Below are 19954 nucleotides of genomic sequence, written 5' to 3'. Positions count from 1 at the left end.
ATGGGTACAAAAGGATCTAGCGAGGAGGTGTCTCTCCTCCCTAGCCCGTGTATGACCGAACTGCCCTCTCCTACACAGCCCCACCCCACAGGAGACACCAAAGGATCTTGGTAGGAGGTGAGCCTGGGCTCAGGAGCCTGACCGCCAAATGGCACTGCAGGGACTTCTAGCTGAAGCACAGCCTTCACCCCCAGTGGAGAAATGTTCCTGGGACCATGTGGAAATGGTAGCTTATAAAGCTTATGAAGCATCCTTGACAGAAAGTGACTTATAGGCTGGTAATTATTAGTGTTGGGAAACAGTGCATTAGGACTTGTGTTTAATACCAACTGGGAGAACAGGCACCTTCCCCAAACTAACAAAACCAATCAACCTCACCCTCTCTGTAAGTGTTTGACCTCTTTCCTGAGGAAGTCTTCTCCAAATACCACAGCACTGTGGCTGACACACAACCATGCTGTTCCTTCCAGGACCACTAGAGAATTTCAAGCATTTGATACCCAAAACAAGAATCAATTATACTGAGGGAACATTATGCTTCTTAACGCTCCCAATTTAAACGTTCCTAACAAGAAACATAAAAACCCCACAATTCTTAGGTTATGAACTGCTCACTTGAGTGACCAAAGTTTTTAACTTTCAGATCATAAGCAAGGTACTATCTCAATTCCACATCTGGCTCCCACCACCCCTCAAGCAAATCACGGATCAGAGATCAACACTGGGCAACAGTAACTACAACTACCCAAACAATAATACAGTTTGTAAGTTGTGACTTTTTCCATCCTATCAAAACATCATCCATAGGTTTGCGCCAATATGCACCCCTACACACAAAAGCTTAGTTAATTTAGGGAGTGGTGTACATAACACACGACCTGATTTTGAAAGAATAATTAATAAGCACAACTATTCAGCATTCACTCATTGAAGCTTCAGTTCAAATCTATAGTGTTCCATGCTTTCTACCTAAAGGAATTCCTTCTATTATTTCCAAAACAACTGTGCCTATACGACATGGCTGCAAGTAACCATAAAGTAGCTGATAATTCACCAACCCCCCCCCAAAAAAATCACTTCCTGATGCACTTTGTCTTACAGCAATTAATCATAATGGTACTTTTCAGAGCTATATTTGAAATATCCGAAGCATAGGCAATTTTGACTGAACACTTACAATATATGCAATGTTGACAAAAAAATGAGACGTGAGGCCTGAGTCTTTGGGGAACTTATAAAATTGACCTTCCCTCCTGGATTTTAAGTTAAAAATAATTCAAAGTAAAAGAAAAAAAAAAAAGAATCATAGGATACGTACCGAAATTGTAACACAGAATATACACGCTACTGGAATGCAGAGGCAGCAAAGCGTCTTAGGAGAAGACTACCATACGGACAATTCCAGAGAACAACATTCAAGAAGTGATGGCATGAGTCAGCCTTGAATAAAAGAACAGACGTGAGAGGACGGAGCAGAAGAAAGATTCTGAGTCCGAAGACCTAGCAGAGACCACGTCCCATCAGTCACTGTAAGAAAACATGGTATGATTAAATATCGCTTTAGGAAGATGTATCTGGCAGTGGTATCCAACAGGTGAGAAGTGGGAAGGCTGAAAGCAAGGGAATCAGAGGTAAAAGTCCCCAAACAGAATGGTGTCAGCAAGGATGAGAGAAGGGTGGATTCAGCATATGAGAGGTGGAGAGGATTAAGATTATCAAGCAAATCAGAGTGACTAGGAATATAATGGTACCATTGAGAAAACTGGATGAGTCTGGAAGATCTTTCTTTTTTTTTTTTTTTTTTACAAATCAGTGATGCATTCTTTTCATACATATGAATTTAAAGTGACAGTGAACATTTCAGGGAGACACACAAATTTCCACCTGCTCCCACTGCAGCCAGTTTCTTTCATCTGACCTTCAAGGCCCTCTGTAACCCAACCCCTATCATCTCTTCAGGCTTCTGTATTTCTGTTCATCCACTGCAACCAAATTGTGCTATCCACTCTTGGAACCATCAAGAGACAGATGGGTTGACCTATCTCACTCGTGTTTACCAAGCATTTCCATGTACGTTATCACGTTCATCTTCACAGCAGTTACATGCAATAAATGGTGATGAGATCCCTATTCAATACTAGGCAGTCTGAAACTTGAAAGACCAAATAACTTGCAAGAATGACCTCTTCAAAACCTAAACCTGACCTCAAATTATTTCTTGAATGAGCATTAAACAGGCCTAATGAACTAAGACATTTAGAAGGGCAGTAAAGCCCAATGTTCCCTGGAGCATAGGGAAGAACAGAAGGAAACGGACTGCGGAGCACCCAGCAGGTCTGCCACCTGTAACATAAGCACCCGATGAGGCACTTCCCTTCTGGAGTGACTGTTTACACAGCCTGGATGAAGGCGGCTTGTGTAACAAAGCGCTCTCTGTGAAGAAAAGGAGCGCTGTGACAACACAGTCCTCCATAATGGAAAACACGGTTGATAAAAGTGAAGCTCAGTCTGCTTTGAGGGTAGTTCAGGCTCTTTTTTGCTTTTCTTAAAAAAAAAAAAAAAATTAAGCTTAAAATTTCTCAAGAAGAACAAAAATATTAAATATGCTTAAACATCAGCCAATTTAATAGCTTCTATAAAAAAGGCATAAAAATGTTTAATTATCCATGGATTCCAGGCTGCACTCTGAAATAAACGAAAAATTACATAACTTAACAAAGCTGCAAAATAGCTTTACATCATCCTAACGAAATGTGAAAAAGATTTAAGCAGATTATGGTTGCACGGGAGTTCAGGATAACCCAAATTCAAAATACGTATTTTCTCTATTCCCATCCCCAAATCCAATATGGGGAAAATACGTATTTTAATGATTTGTGACCCAGAGAAATGCTTCCCTTTGGGCTTATCTGTAGCATACCAAATCTTTACAATGTAAGAATTAACAAAACTGCCCCAAATGTGTCTCATACACCAGCTTAGTTACTTATCCTTCCTGAGCACCAATCAATTTAGAGGTATGGTAATAGAGAATACAGAAAATACTATTATGTATAGACTTCTATTAGGTTAAAAAAAAAAAAAAAGAAAAGAAAACCTACTCCTGAAAACAACTGATGTAACAATCTGGATGGCTGCATCTTAGTGGAAAAGAAAACGCACTGAACGTCATTCTCAAAGAATTTGTGCTCAAGACCATGTGAATTATTTTGCATCATATCTGCTTAATTCAATCACCATAACCTTAAAAATAAGTTATTATTCCCATTTTACAGATCAGAGTGAGGCTCACGGATTTACGTGGCCTGGTTAAAATTACAAAGTAAATGGCAGAGCTGGAATTTCAGCCTCCAAGTCTACTCCTCTACCAAACATGGCTATCACTCTTCAAGGCTTTGATAGCCTCTACAACACACTTCCTGTCCCCTATCCCATAAAAAAACCCACAAAAGGTAATAAAAAAAAAAAAAAACGATATATATTACATTAGTTAATTTGCAGAAAAATTAATGGTATATTAACTTACGGTATAAGTGAGATTTTCCCTGAGTTCTCCTTACCTGAGAAAACCACTGCAGAGAAAAATGTAAGTAACTGGAGGAGGATACCCAATAGCTCCCATTTGCTACTAAAATAATCACTGCTTAACTGTGATCTTCTAAAAGCCTCTCCCCAAAGGCATTTATTAAGTGAACTGTTTGTATTCCTTGCTGCAGCCAAACCAACCTAAAACTTCCCATAAAAGTCATGGCTAGTACACCCTTACTCTAACAGAAAATGAAAAGACAATTAGTTCTACTTCATCCATTTAATATAGGTGATGCTTAAGACACTAGTGAAGAAATAGAATTCTTCCTAAGCAATGAAGAAGTTACAAGTATGGGTCTGAAAGGTTACTTCCGGGGTCAAAAAAGGCTGCCACAAGAACTCCCCTTTGCCATTCCCAGAGTGCACCATGCAATCCACCGGGTTCTTCGCTCGACCCTGCGACTCCGCCTCGCCCAGCGCAGGCCTAAGGGACACCCCGTCGGAAGCGCCGCCCGTCCTCAGCCCGCTCCCTCGGGGGCGGGGCCAGCGCCAGTCACGTGGGAGGCGGGCGGCCGCCATCTTGCAGGGCGGGCGAGGGGAGGAGCCCCGCAGGACCGGCCCCCAGTCGCCGTCCGCCGGTCCGCCGGTCCGCGGCGGCCCTCGGGCGCGAGCCTCGGGCACCTCCCTGCAGATTCGGAGGTGGGCCCCCCCCTTCCCCTAGTGCATCGACGGCGCAAGGCCGCGGTACAGCTGGGTTGGACTGCAGTGAACAGGGATTGAAATCAATCCACCCCCATCTGCCGCCTCTAGAGAGAGAGCCTGGGAGCAATAAGATCCGCGGAAATGGCTTCAAGGCCAGAACAAGCCACAGCTGAGGGCCTCCGAGTCCACGCCAACAAGCAGAAAGTGTGGGGCAGTAACAATTTAGTGAGACTTAAGTGACTTGTTACGGTAACCCTAAACAACTACTGGAGAAAAAAAGTTCATCACAACACCAACGTCTAGAAATAGCTTTCAGTGCCACCTGTAGTGTGTGTATCCCCTGTTATTTATTCCCCCACTTCTACCGATGGCCACAGCACAAGGCACTGCCTGAGAAGTAATGGTGCGCTGAAATTAATGGCAGGATGCCCAGCCTCACTCTGTTCACTCTTCCCAGCACTCACTGGTTGCCAGAAAAGGCCACACACTGCAGTCAAGATAAAAATTTCATTACTGTGGTTTTCATGCTTCTCTCTCCTTGTCTAGTCACCTTCCAACACATTATAAGCAAATTTTAAAGGCAAAAAAAAAAAAAAAAGACTCAGCATTTAAAACCAGAAATCGGTTACCCTTGTTGAAATGATACGAATGGAATAATATAAACTGCTCCACTGTGGGACATTCTGATTATATCTACACTCTAAGGTTATCTTTACAATATATACTATTACAAGAAAACAATTTTTTTTAAGATATATAAGTACTGCTTCTGAGTTCAGACTTGCTTCTCTAAATTTAACGACGGGCGCAGGATTTTTTTGGAATTATTTTAGTGAGTAGGCTGAAGAGTGGTAAGGGCTTATACCATCAGGATACACAGTTGCATGCTAGTAGTAGACACTGGAAGATAGTATTTCAAGCTCACCAAGAAAATTCTGGATACTAGCGTTACTACATGAGTTTGATAAAGTATGTCCTAAAATGTGAGTTAGTCACTTCACAGAAGCCTTGTTTTAAAAAGGAGGGGTTCCGCCGAGATTATCCCTAAATCCCTTCCAGCCCCCAAATTCCTTTGGTTCTATGGGTGCTGAGTCCACACAGCGATTAGAGAAATACAATGCCCAGTTTAAATTCCAAGGTACTGAACGACAGCAGATATATAAGTTTAACTTTCAAGCAAGGAGTGAAAAAACTCCCCCTTCCTAATATATCATCCTGGAGATCACCTAAGTTGAAAAACATGGCATCCAAATAAATACTTTTTAAATAGTTGTGAACCACGAAAATAAACTTACTCTACGGGTTTTACTCTAAATAAAAGCTACTACTCCATGAAATTGTGACGCTCAAGGACTTTATATTGGGCCTAGATTATTGTTAAATTGCTTTCTTGGCCAAATAAAACTATTTTCTTTAATGTTTGCGACAAATGACTTATCTTAATTCTCGTCTTCCACACTTTGGCGTTTAATAACTTTTTAGAAAACACTGATGCCTCAGTAAAGGACCAACAAACATCCCCGTACCCAAATGTGTAAGCACGACTCAAACCCGTTAGAAACCAGGACACGCCAGAGGCAAAGAGCATAACCAACCGTCCCAGGTGGGGTTTCTTTACCCACACAACCAGCGCTACGACTTATCTAATTTGAGTCATTTCGCGGGTCTCCACATCTGACGTTTATCCTGGGAACATCAAGTTCTTTAAGCAGGAGCCAAAGACCCTACGACTCCCTTTAACTCAGGCAGACACTGAGCAAAAAGAGCCCCTCTGTATCAAAGACAGGGCCACACGCCGGGAGCGCACCTTTAGGACGCCTCACCGAGGGGCAAGGCAGAGCTTTAAAACGTGTGACCAGAGCGCCAGGCGGCAGGAAAGGGAAAGCTCAGCCCAGGGCTGACTGCGGCCAACACACAGGCTCCCCTAGCGCTTCGCCTTTCCCAGCACGTCGAGATGCTCAAAGCCAGAAAGGTCCCGAGACCCTTCATCCGAGAGGGGGACGGGGCTGAGAGCTCCTTGTTTTCCGTGGCAACTCCGGCACGGAAGAGACTTCTAGAGCATTCTGTTAGGGCGGGTACCCGTGTGTGTAGGGGCGGGGGGGGAGTGCAACTGAGCGGCCCAGCAAAACGCAAGATTAGTGCTCTGGGGCTGGGAGCCTGGGCTGGGGATGCAGAGCCACCTGCGCCGGGGTGAGGCTCGGTCAAGGGGCGTCCGAAAGGCAGGCGGAGGAGGCCGCCGGGGCAGTAACCGCCCCGCGGGCGCAGGGAGGCTGGCGCGCCTTACCTGGGCCCTGGGGCCGCCAAAGTTGCACGGCTCCGCCTCCCCGTCTTCGGGGCTCCCGCGGAGCGCGGCGCGGAGCCTCTCCAGGTGCTCCCTCAGGGTGACCCGCTGGTGGAAGGAGAAGGCCGGGTGCAGCGAGGCCATGGTGAAGAGCAGCAGCAGTTCCTCCTGGGCCCTGAAGCCCAGCCCGCCGCCGGGCTGGGGCTCGGCGCCGCCGCCTTCCGGGCCGGAGCCGTCCTTCTCGGCGTCCTCCTCGTTGTCGCCGTCCTCGCCGGGCTCGTCCTCCGCGCCGCCCCGCGAGCCGTCGCCCCGGGCCGCGCGCAGGCTCTTAAGCACCGAGTCCACCTGGGGCAGGAGGCGGTGCAGGCGGCCGGCGGCCTCACGGTTCTCGGAACCCAGCAGCGCCAGGTAGACGATGAGGCGCGAGCGCACGGCGGGCTCTCGGAAGTCGGCCAGCGGCCCCGGGTCCGAGAGACCGTTGGCCTTGGCCTCCGAGTCGCGCAGGTAGTGGTAGTCCTTGCGCGCCAGGTCCTCCAGGCACGAGCCGAGGAAGCGCAGCTCCAGCGGGTTGCACAGGTCCAGCAGCCCGCACATGAACTCCAGGCGCTGCGCCGAGCCCAGCACCAGCCCGAACCACTCATACACCCGCTCCTGCTCGCGCAGCGCCGCCGTGGGCCCGCCGCCGCCGCTCGGCATGCCCGCCCCCGCCGCCGATCCGCCAGCAACAGGCTGCCCGAGCCCCCCGGGTGGCGGCGGCGGCGGGGGGCCCCGCGGCGGGCCCGAGAGCGGCGGCGGCGGGGGGCGGCAGTCGCGGCGGCGGCGCGGCGGCGCCTTCGCGCCTGGCCGCGCGTCCGCCTCAGGCTCCTCCGCCTCGGGCGGAGGCTCCGCGGGGTGCGTCGACTTCAGCGGCAGCTTCATCCTCAGCATCCTCGGCTAAGGCGGCGCGGACATGCGAGCGGGGGCGGGAGGGAGGGGCCAGGAGGAGGGGCGGGGGCCGAGGCGGCGGCGCGGCCGTCAGGAGCTGGTCCCCTCCATGCCGCCAAGGGAGGGCCGGGGGCGGGTCTCGGCCGGCAAGGGGGGCGGTGGCCAGCCGGCGGGGTCGCTGGCGTAGTCTTCCCGGGCCGGAGGCGGGGCGTGCCCGCAGTGGCTCCTCCCCCTGAGCTCCGCGCCGGCTCTAGGAGCCCGGGTGCGGGTGCGAGCGAGCAAGCGAGCGAGCGTGTCCTCCTTCCGCCTCTCTCTCCCGTCGTCGGCACTGGGCTGTGGCGGCGATACCTGACCGGTGCCCTCGCGAACCGGTGCGGACCGATCGGCTGGGAGAAGAGGAGGAGCGGCTAGTCCGGGCGGAGACGCTTGCGGACTCCACTCAGGCACTTCAGCCAATCAGCAGCCCGAACCAATGGTTGCGTATATCTCCCCGCCCGCGGGGCCCGCCTCTCTCCAAAAAGCCACGCCCAACTGCCCTCTAGGCGCCTTCCCTCTGGACGGCTTCCGCGCGGTCCTAATGTCTGGTGGTTGCCTGCGGGTCGGGGGGAGGACGCTGTGGCGCCGTGGGTGGCGGCTAGATGGGCAGGAGCGCGGCGAGGAGGGTGCAAGGCCCACGTGTGAGGAGGGAAGTGGGGAATTGCACCTTTTCCAAGGGCCCGAGCACGGCTTGTGACTACGGACTCTGCCCTACCTCCTCGCGGGGGCCGCCGCCCCAGAGCGCCGCCGGGTTCCCTTCGCGGCCGCGTGGTAAGCGTCCCAGGAACCGGGCTTCCTCCGGAGGGAGTGCGCTAACCCGCATTTCTTCGGTTCGCTGCCCGGCCGGCTGTCTGGAAGTCAACGACAGGACAGTTCCCACCGCAGCTTTACCGGGATCTCTGTGTCGACTCTCCGGATTGCGGATCGGGGGAACAGGGTGGGGAAGCTGGGCTGCGGCTGTGGGTTGGGGGGCCTGGACACCTCGATCCCTGGCGAGCGCTCAACCGGGGCGCGGGCGGCACGGGGCGACGCCGGGGGCGCAGGGCGACCCGACCCGCGGGAGTTCCACGGCCTCTGGGCCGAGGCGGGACGCGCTGGTGTGGACGCCCCTGGCCTAACAGTTGCCTCTGGTCTGTAACGCTCTTTGGAAATTATTTCCACGACAGTTAGCAAAAGCCCCCCAAAGCCCCCATCTTTGGGGGATTATTTTATTTTCTACAAAACGTTTCTGTGCCTAATGCTAACATTTTGAATTCCCATGCCGGTGCGAATTCCCTGTGACCTGACAGTCTTTCAACTTTTTTTTTTTTAAGTTTTGTTACATTTTTAAGGCTTAAAGACCTCCAAAATGTCTCTCTCTCTCTCTCTCTCTCACTGTTTGTTGCTTTATTTATGGCTGTGTTGGGTCTTCGTTTCTGTGCGAGGGCTCTCTCTAGTTGCGGCAAGTGGGGGCCACTCTTCATCGCGGTGTGCGGGCCTCTCACTATCGCGGCCTCTCTTGTTGCGGAGCGCAGGCTCCAGACGCGCAGGCTCAGTAATTGTGGCTCATGGGCCTAGTCGCTCCGCGGCACGTGGGATCCTCCCAGACCAGGGCTCGCACCCGTGTCCCCTGCATTGGCAGGCAGATTCTCAACCACTGCGCCACCAGGGAAGCCCCTATTTGTTGCTTTTTAAAAAACAATGGAGCCTAAGTTTTTAAGGTCCCACTGGATCTTTTGAGCGTTAACTTTAAAAAGGTGGGTTTAAAAAAAAAATCCTTAATGTTTTAAATTAGGGAGTCCTATTATAGCTATATTGTGGCAGTATGTAAAAAAAGAATCACTTTTTATGAAAGTCTTTCTGAAAGTATTTGGACATCTGTTGGGAGAGCATATGCTGAGCCCTCTTTACCCCACAGCTTTATGCCCTAAGAAGCTAATTTATAATTCAGTAAAAGGCTGAACTAAAGCCTAAATCAGTTTCAGTGATAAAATAGGGAGATAATTGTTTTCAACACACTTGAGATTAGTAAAATATATGAAAGCCATTCTTTCCTGTAATTTGCTATTTCCTTATGTTCTTTTGGTGTGATGTAGAAATCATTACAATCAGGAGAAAACTTTACAAGGACTTTTATTATTACAGTCCTTGCCCCTTTTTGCTGTCAACCTCACCTGCCCTGGAATCTTCTATACTATCTCATCTGTTCCCACATTTCTGAAGCTTAGGGTGGAATACTTTAGGCAACCAACAATAATCTTGCTAGATACTCACAGGTCCACAGTGAGTCACCCTGTCCAGATGAGGATCGAGGTGATCCAGGCATATGGTCTTCACCTCTTCCTTGGCAACAAGAAGCCATTTGGTATGAGCTCCCCATGATACTTGATCCATAAATTTTCGGTCTGAATTCAGATTTGTAATCCATGATGATTACTTTTGTCCTTCTATCTTTCGTCCATATTAGAAAATGCAGTGATCAAAGCTCCTACACATACATGACACACAGTGATTTAATGATTCTGGTCATCATCCATCAGCTGGATAATTTGCTATTTACGCCCCAGTACATGGTTTCAGAGGTCCCTCTCCATACCGCTACTCATTAGACCAGGCCTCTGTTTTTTTCCACCCCACCCTAAGTGAGAGAGAGAGAGAACACCTTCAGTTAAGACGAATGTACTACAACAGGGAGGGGCCCAGATGGAAATCCCAAGATGAGGTGTAGGCATGTTTATTGTTAAAAACTATCCAGATGATTCTAAGACATCCTAGGAAGGTATTCCTCCCACCGGGCCTACCTATCGGGAACACCTGCTCTAGGTTCCCTGGTATTTTATATATTTTCTATATAATCATTCAGATGGGCCAAATAGTATTGCTGTGGTAATGGTGGGTGTGTGTTTGTGTCCAGATCTTTCAGAGGAATATATCCTGTAAAAGACATCTTTAAGGACACAAAGTGCCATTGTGTCTTGTCCCTAGATGGTATTTATGCATATTCAATATACTTTGTTTTATTTGCCTCTTTAACAATGAAAGATGGTGTACCCAGAAGACTGGTTTCAAGTTAAGATTATACTTTGGATTAAGAACCAGCCAGTGGTTGAAGATTGAGGAGACTTTGTAACCCTTTTGCAATTGGGTTACTGCAAGAAACTTCACTGAAACCACAGTTAATTGGATAGTTCAAGGCAGACTGGTAATGACATCTACTCCATATAAAGGATACCTAGATACAGCCACGTCTACCTCAGATGATATCCTGCAACAGCTATAACCTGATCCGTACCAAGAATTTGTTCTCCTAGTCTTTGTGAATGTTGACCTATCTGCCCCCTCCCCTATTATACCTCCCTGTTTCCTCCATTACAATATAAATATCTTAACATCGACGACGATGTTTTATTCACTTTTATATTTTCACATCTGGAACACAGTAGTTGTTACTAAATGTTTGTTAAATAAACAATGAATGAATAATGCTCCAGGGACCAAAAGTAACTGCTAACAGCTCCTGGGATCACCTGAACCCTTTTCATCTCTAGCAGGGAAGAGAAAACATCGGCTGCCAACCTTGCCGGGCTAGTCCTGAGATTTATTCTAACTGAATTGGCTTCGGTTACATGCCTGTTCCTGATCAATCCTGGAGCCAGAGAAGTGGAGGCAGCTTCTTCAGAACTGTGTGGATCCCCCAAAAGAAATCCAGGGCTTTTGGAAAGAAGGGAAACATGGGTGCCGGGGAAGCACCCAACATGTGTCCAGTGTCACTGTACTTACAACCTATAGTTTTGATCACTTAAGCTGTCATGGGTTTAAGGTACCTCAAAAACAATTTTTTGTTTAGTTAGGTCACATATTTTCCTTTTGTTACATCATATTTATTTTAAGAGATTAAATATTAAATTGTCTTTAGAGATTACAGTTAAAAAGCTGGTCTAAAGGTCTTGCAAACAACACAGGTAAATTATTCATTGACATACAACTTAAGGGAAAAAATATTGCATATTTAAAATTAAAAGGATAAGCTTTTGTAAGGTTTACAAAAACACCCAATATGACAGATTTGAGATAAAAAGAAATCCTCAGTATTTATGCTGTGACAGTATTCTCACTGATCAGCTGGAAGTCCATGCCCAATACCGTGGTGTATGGCACCTTTTCTGGAAGACTGCCATTGGGTAAAATTTGGAGTCTCCCTGGAGTTATGGTTCTACTTATCAGAAAGGTTCTTAGGGACTTAGATTGACCAGGCTGCCCGAGTATTCCCACTTGTACATCAAAACTTTTAGAGAAACCCTGAAATCCACCAATCTTTGAGGCCTGTCCGGAAATAAACTTGATTCTGAAGTGGTTTGGTTTGCAAAATCCTCAGGCTTCTGATTTGTGTTAGAAATTAAGGAGCTGGATGACCTTAGGCACTTGTGTGGTTCCTTGGTAGCTTTGCAAATAGACCTTGTACCCAATCGCTCAAAAAGGCAAGGGCTGTCTCTCCCCCCCCACCACCCCCCGCCAAAAAAAATCACACTGCCTTCTAGGGACCTGTGGAAAGGTAGAATTGAAGTTCTGGAAGGCTGACTTGCTAGATAGAAAAATAACCTCTGCTCCAGCAGCGTCTCTGGAATAGAATTTGCTGAATTCATGTACTTCTTTAAACATATGGTAACATCATATTATTGGTGAGCTGTTGATTGTCAACCCACCTTAAACCCACCATATCTTACCCTTTCATCTTCATAAAAGAAGCCTGATTTTTTTTTTCTTCAAGTAGCCAGGCTTCTCCCAAAGACCCTGTGTGGCTTGGGGGATACCTTTGCCAGCTCCGTGGATTGAGCAGTAACCCAATCAGGAAAGCCCATACTTCTCTCCAATTGGTTCAGAAACCCAGAATGACTGGGATATGTCAAATGGACATACGAGCCAACAAACTCTATAAAATTGGTACGTGAAGGGGCTCCCACTGGCCAAATCTAGCAGAATTTGAATATCAAAAAGAATAAGATGGAGCCAGTGAATAAAAAAGAATCCAAGTTCATAGGGATTCTCAAAGAAAAAGGGGTGGAGAAGGGTGCATGGAAAGCGCTTCTTTATAGAAGAATGCCAGCTGAAAATTTTAGAAGGCAAGTATCATTTTGCAACCACCAAATGCAATAATTGATCCAGGCATTTTCACCACTGGGTGCAAAGTTGTTGGGAAGCAAAACATTCACGGGTCCTCAAAATAACACCTCACTTAGTTAAAAGGGAGGGATGGTACTTTTACATTAATAAATCTGATGGATACCACCTTAACCATGTGGTCGCAATTAGCATCACCAATGAGATGGTCTAACGTTCCTTCTCCTGTCATGGATGTCATTGGAAGCACACACTATTTGCAGTATTCTTGCCAAAATGTCTACACTGAATCTAGTCATGGGGAAAGAGACAAAATCTGGATTGGGGACATTATACAAGACACAGGCCTGAATCATCCAAAATATCAATGTCATAAAAGCAAACACAGGCAGGGGACTGTTGTAGCTTAAAGAAAACTAAAGAGACATGACAGCCAAATGCAATTCATGATCTATGATTGGATCCTGGGTTTAAAAAACTCTAAAAGACATCTTGGGAATAATTAGGTAAATTTGAATATGGACTTCTTATTTGATATGGTTACTGTATCAATGCTAACTTTCTTGGGTGAGAATGACATCACGGTTGTATAGAAAAATGTTTTCAGTTGGTTCATGCCAAAGTACTGAACGTTGAAATGTCATGATACCTACAATTTAATCTTTTAATTTAAAAATTATATATAGAGAAATAAAGCAAATGTGACAAAATATTAACAGTAGACAAATCTAGGTGAAGGGTATATGGGTGAACATTGTACAATTTCACCTCTCTTTAGGTGCGATTTTTTTTTTTCAAAATAAAGTGGGAAAAAATGGCGATTGCAAATACACATCCACAGGATGAGTAAAAAAATAAAATTTGTTAAATTTATGAATGGAGTTTAGCACATTTAAAGTCGCTTTTTTAAAACTATTTATTTATTTATTTGGCTGCGCCAGGTCTTAGCTGCGGCACACAGGATCTTCATTGCTGCGTGCGGGATCTTTTAGTTGCGGCACACGGGGTCTAGTTCCCTGACCAGGGATTGAACCTGGGCCCCCTGCATTGGGAGCTCGGAGTCTTAACCACTGCACCAGCAGGGAAGTCCCTAAAGTTGCTTAATTAACTGGTTTTGTCAATGGGACAAAACATGAATCAAAGTCCCCTTAAAACTATATATAAAATAGAATTAATAAGATTTGTAAAAGGAACACAAGCCTAATGCAGAATGGGTTTTCTGAATGTGTTACCTCAATATATTGACCTTTCAAAATATTAGAGAGTGAAGCTAGTTAGAATCAACTTGAAATGGCTTGCAGAGTCATAAGGTGTCCCAAGAGTCAGTTTGTCAATGCATTCTGAAGGAAACCTGGGCCACAGCCAAATGCAAGCAAGGTCATCCTCAGACGGAAATGTTCCTAAAGAAGAGTGCAAAATCAGACTTCCCTGGTGGTGCAGTGGTTAAGGATCCACCTGCCAATTAATCTCCGTAACATTCTATAAAATGGTATATGCCATTTTATAGATGAGAAAAGCGAGACTAAAAGGTTATAAGCTATTTTCCCAAGGTCTCATGCTAGAAGGTGACTGATACATGATTCAAACCCTGATTGGCCACCTTACACTGTTTTCAACCATTATACCATCTAGATAATGAATAACTTACCACGTGTTTCCTGACTATAAAAGCCACACACAGTCACTATTAAAATTTCGATTAATAAAAAAATTTGATTAAAATTAAAATTTTTAAGTAAGCCATAATTCCACTGCCTAGAGGTAACTTATACAATTTATTTCCAATATTTTCCTGTGATTGTATGTGTTTGAGTAGGCACACATATATGTGTGTATATTTGTGCAGGGTATATATATATTATACACTGTAGTTTTGTGGGTGCTACATTTTTAACTTAAGACTATGTTGATTTCTTAATTTTAATTTTGGATTGTTCATTGCTAGTATATGGAAATACAATTGATTTCTGTATGTTGATCTTGCAGTTTGCACCTTGCTGACTTGTTCATTCAGTTACTAGTTGTGTGAGTGTTTGTGTATGTGTGTGTTTTAAGATTTTTTACGTACAGGATCATGAGTCTGAATAAAGACGTTTTATTTTTCCTTTCTGATCAGTATGCCTTTTTTTTCTTCCCTGTCTGCACTGGCTAGAATTTCTACCACCATGTTGAACAGAAGTGGTGAGAGTAGACATCCTTACATCATTCCCAACTTAGTGGGGAAAAAATTCAGACTTTCATTGCTGAGTATGATGTTAGTTGTACATTTTTCATAAATGCCCTCTAATAGACTGCAGAGGTCCCTTTCTAGTCCTAGTTTGCTGAGAGTTTTTATCATGAATAGGTATTGGATTTTGTCCTATACTTTTTCTGGGTCTTTTGAGGTGATCATGTGGTGTATGCACTTTATTCTATTATATGGTGTATTATATTAAATGATATTTAGATGTTGAACCAACCTTACATTCCTGGGATAAATCCCACTTGGTCATAATGTATCATTCTTTTTATATGTTACTGGATGCTGCCCTGCTCTGGCAGCTGTCTCTCATCACTTACTCTGCCTGAGTAGAACTACCTCTCCATGAAGCTAAGGAAAAGGGTGGCTGGGAGCAGCCCCAGGCTAAAATGCCACAAACTTCCACTGATCTCACTGAAGTTCAGCAGTTGTCTCAGATAAATTCTTCTCAACTTTTTGTATTTACAGAGTACTGAGATGGTTGTTTTTGATAATTTTGTCCAATTTTATTGTTGCTGTTTGGGGAAAAGATTTGCTGTGCTTCTCCCTCAGTCATTTGGGTAATCCTGCCCCTGCCTTACCCCCTGCCCCCACCCCAGTTCTTTCTATAGGGATACAACACACATCCCTTAACTTTTCATTCTACTTTATTTAATGTTTCCACATCATACAAAATGTAGAAACCTTGTTATATATAGGTTGATTTACTACTGCTTAGGTTCCTATATAGGTTCCTTTGTCGTGGAATATGTAGGTTCATTTACCACTTAGAGACTGTAAACACCCCTACCTCCTGTCCTTTACACTGTGTTATCATGTATCTACACACATGTACAAACAACTTTCAGGATTTAGATTAAATAACTAGTAAGCCCCCTTTCACTCAAAATAAGACAAATGCTTTTAGCAGAGAAAAAAAGCTATAACAAAAACTCTTTACATGTGTTCTGCATCTATAAATAGCACGTCTTTGCCTATAGTTTAAAATTCTTCAAAGAGGAAAGGATGCCTTTATATTTTAGGAACTAGCGCCTAGAATAGTAGCTCTAATTCTTTCACTGTATAAAGGTGCAGAAAGTTATTTGGGGCAAAGGTATTGTGTGCAGAGTGAGTGATCTGTGTATATTTGTAACACCTTTGCCCTCATGCAATCTCACAGAACTGAACTGACATATCTTTTACACCAGGAGAGAATCAGCATCTACCAGTATTTTGCAACTATGTGATCACTAATCATTAATATCCCTTAGGCTGTTCAGGAAATGGTATATTTTCTATTCCAGACTATTCTAGTTTATAGCAACATAATTGAGGAAAAGTTTTCAGGGTGTGTTTTTTTTGCTTTGTTGTGTTTATTTTTTTGAGGACAAACAGTTTATTTTTCAGTGCTATCTTTTAGAATGTATTTTTCCCCTAGCCCTAAAAATCACCTCTTGGTGAGGTGTACTGTTAATTTTATCCTATGTGTATGTTCACATGCCTCTGTGTATACCACAGTTATCTGTTTAAGAAAGTTAATTTTTAGTGATCAGAGAGCACGTTTATCTAACTTGCCAAAAATAGGCACATTAGCCTTCTGTTTCATTCCTTGTCTGTAATGTTTCTTACATCCTCCTAATTCTTCTAAATCTTAACCACTCTCAAGGACCAATGTCAAATCTTCACTCTTTCAGGAACTCTCCCATTGCTATCCCACCTGGAAATGGTCATTTTTTCCTTCCTTCATTTATTTGTTTAGCAAATATGTATCGAGTACCTACTCTTTGTAAGACACTGATTATGTGATAGAAGATAGGTAAAAGTTATTTGTACCAAAGTTATCTGTGTATCCGTATGCACACTGTAGGCATATGTTTCTAAATCTTATTTTCTCAGTTAAATTGTGAGTTGCCTGGGGCTACACCCTCCATCTTATTATTTATTGCATTCCTCATAAAATTTAGCAGAGTGACTTCTATTAAGACTTAAAGGAAAAGTTTAATTTGTATGATGATTATATTTGCACTCTTTCTTTAAATATACTTAAGTATGCAAGACATAAATAGCTCTAATATTTAGTTACACCATTTAATCATTCCACAAAAAATATTCTAATACGGGTACGGAACTAAACTTTAAAGTTGATGAAAACTCAGTCCCCTCTTCACATCTATATAATCACTCCTACCTGGCACCCCCCTCCCCCCAATTATTTCCCCAGGCTCTGTAAGAATGTTGTGTGTGTGCGTTTAAACATATAAACATAAGGCATTAAATAAACCTGGTCTCTGTCAGATTCCCATCTGGTGTGCCGGAGTGTAGGACCCCATAGAAAAAGCACTGTCCTAGGAATTAGAACATATAGCTTCTAATCCTTCACTCTTTTCTACTTCCTCCTTTGAAAACTATAGAATACGGGAGATACTGGGCTGAGCTAAGATCTCTTCTAGCTCTAAAATCAGATGAGCTTATGTGGACTGACTTCTTTGAGTACAAATCAGGAGATGGAGCATCCGAATGTAGTGTACGAATGTAGGTTACATCACTTGTAAAGTTTAGCCCACTGTCTCCTCATTTCCTTTTAGGGCAAACCTTTGTAAATCCTGTTTTCCCAGACTCGAAGGCCCTCCTCATCTCATCTGTGTTTATCTGGGTCTTACAATCCTTCCGTGTCAGATTCCACCACTTCCAGAGGAACAGAACTCACCTGTCTCCCCAGGCATTCCAGTCCCCAGGAGTCTCATCTCCCTCTGAACTATGGGGGCCCTTACCACCCAGTTCAGCAATGCTGTTTTCCCTCAATTATTTCTATATGTAATTCTTGTCTATCCTATGGGACACAGACCACATTCTATACTCCTCTTTAGGCCTCCATGTCACACAAATAAACTGATTAAAGCTTGATTTTTAAATTCAAATATGGTCACAGTAGTGAACTACTAAAAACCTTTCAGAGGCATAGGTAAAATAAAGGACATTTTTGTATAAATTAGATGTGTGGGAAACTTCTTTTAAGGGAATATTTGCTTCAAACAACTTTAAGTAGCTGATTTTGCTAGGAACCTTGAGGCTAAATAGGTTACTTTAGAGTGTAAACTGCTACAATCATTTTGTAAAGCAACGTGACACTATGTGTCAAGAATCTTAAAACTTTTTGTACCATTTAGTATAGGTTCCAGAACCCCCTTGTATACTAAATCTGAGGATGCTCAGGTCCCTTATATACAATGGCATAGTACTTGCCTATAACCTATGCGTATCCTCTCGTATACTTTAAATCATTTCTAGATTACTTATAATACCTAATGCAATGTAAATACTGTGTAAATAATTGCCAGCCTATGGAAAATTCAAGTTCTGCTTTTTGGTACTTTCTGAAATTTATTTTTTCCGATTTTTTTTTTTTAATCTGTAACACTTTATTTATTTATTTATTTAAAAAAAAGTTTTTTTAAAGAAGATGTTGGGGGTACGAGTTTATTAATTAATTTATTTTTGCTGTGTTGGGTCTTCGTTTCTGTGCCAGAGCTTTCTCTAGCTGTGGCAAGCGGGGGCCACTCTTCATCGCAGTGCGCTGGCCTCTCACTATCGCGGCCTCTCTTGTTGCGGAGCACAGGCTCCAGACGCGCAGGCTCAGTAGTTGTGGCTCACGGTCCTAGTTGCTCCGCAGCATGTGGGATCCTCCCAGCCCAGGGCTCGAACCTGTGTCCTCTACATTAGCAGGCAGATTCTCAACCACTGCGCCACCAGGGAAGCGCTTTCCGAATATTTTTGATCCGAGGTTAGTTGAACTGTGTATGCAGAACCGGGAGATATGGAATGCCTGACTATATACCTATTTCTGGGAATGATTCCTAAGGAAATAATTCTAAAAAACAAACAAAACAAACAAACAAAAACACAAACTTTATATGCAAACATGTTCATAACAGGATAATTTGTAACATTAATGTCCAAAAATAAGTGAATGGCAAATGCATTATATTCAAATGAGAGAATATTACATAACCATTACAAAAATGGGGTTGGTAAAATTTGTACCAACACAGGGAAAAGCTATAATATAACGTTAAGTGAAAAAAATCAGGGTATAAAATTTTACGAGTAGCATGGTCAAGACAATATGCAAAAATATGAGTAGAAAAAAGAAATGGAGAAGAATACCTGAAAATGTTAAGAGGAGTTATCTTTAATGGTGAAATTACAATTTGAATTTTTTTCTCTTTCTGCTTTCGTCTCTTTTCCAAATTGTCAAAATGGGGCATATATTAACTTTGGAAAGGAAAACCATGTACTTTCAACTAAAGGGTCATCGGACTTCCCAGGTGGCACAGTGGTTAAGAATCTCCCTGCCAATGCAGGGAACACGGGTTCGAGCCCTGGTCCGGGAAGATCCCACGTGCCTCGGAGCCACAACTACTGAGCCTGAGCCCGCGAAGCACAGCTATTGAAGCCCACGCGGCTAGAGCCCGTGCTCTGCAGCAAGAGAAGCCACCGCAATGAGAAGCCTGTGCACAATAACAAAGAGTAGCCCCCGCTCGCCGCAGCTAGAGAAAGCCCATGCACAGCAATGAAGACCCAACGCAACCAAAAATAATAATAATTAATTAATTTTAAAAAATACAGGGTCATCAAGGATTCAAGTTTCAAGCAGAAGTTTTTTAGAGTTTAAATATCTTAATGATTTAGTGTCTTAAGTATGTGTTGGTTATCTAAATAGAAGTTCAATCTTTCTTTTTCCCTAAGTGCTGTCAAGTCTGAAGAGCTTTCTAACCACTTGGTCACTATTTCGAGTCCTTTCCTCACACTTTCCAATTCATGTTGTCCCATGGAGTCCTTGGCCTGTTTGGCTTTGATAGATTTGAGAATAAGCTGTGAATGACGAGGCTCACAGGCTCCTTTCCTCCACTTTATGGCCAGAATACCAGCAAGTTCAGAAAGTTCTCAATCAGTCCTTTTTCTGGCAAAGGCAGAAACCCTGGATATGGTTCATTCACAATAGGCTGATTAGGGTGTCAGAGATTCCTGGTGGCCTTTTCATATCAAGGAATGTATAAATGGGGTAAGCTAAGCCATGGATGCATAGATACCGAAGCAGCTACTGGGAAACTTTATGGTAATAATAAAGTAGATGCATTTTGCTTAATGCTAGAATAAATACACATGAT

At 44.1% G+C, this 19954-nt stretch overlaps 1 protein-coding gene across 2 annotated transcripts in view; it reads right to left on the bottom strand.

Annotated features, from left to right (window-relative positions):
* ZCCHC2 (zinc finger CCHC-type containing 2) overlaps nucleotides 1-7438 on the bottom strand; it is a gene marked incomplete at its 5' end in the record, with an annotated part of 52882 nt that extends 45444 nt beyond the window's left edge. For both annotated transcript variants that reach the window (XM_082640755.1, XM_082640754.1), the window contains one exon: nucleotides 6515-7438. In XM_082640755.1, coding sequence (XP_082496881.1) covers nucleotides 6515-7438 — 924 coding nt within the window. The remainder of the gene's footprint in view (nucleotides 1-6514) is intronic.
* Nucleotides 7439-19954: the final 12516 nt, after the last annotated feature.

This window comes from Mesoplodon mirus (genome assembly GCF_964341445.2).
Source record: "Mesoplodon mirus genome assembly, chromosome: 13".
NCBI lineage: Eukaryota > Metazoa > Chordata > Mammalia > Artiodactyla > Ziphiidae > Mesoplodon > Mesoplodon mirus.
The sequence above is the reverse complement of the archived record's forward strand: the minus strand, read 5'-3'. Positions and strand labels throughout refer to the sequence as shown.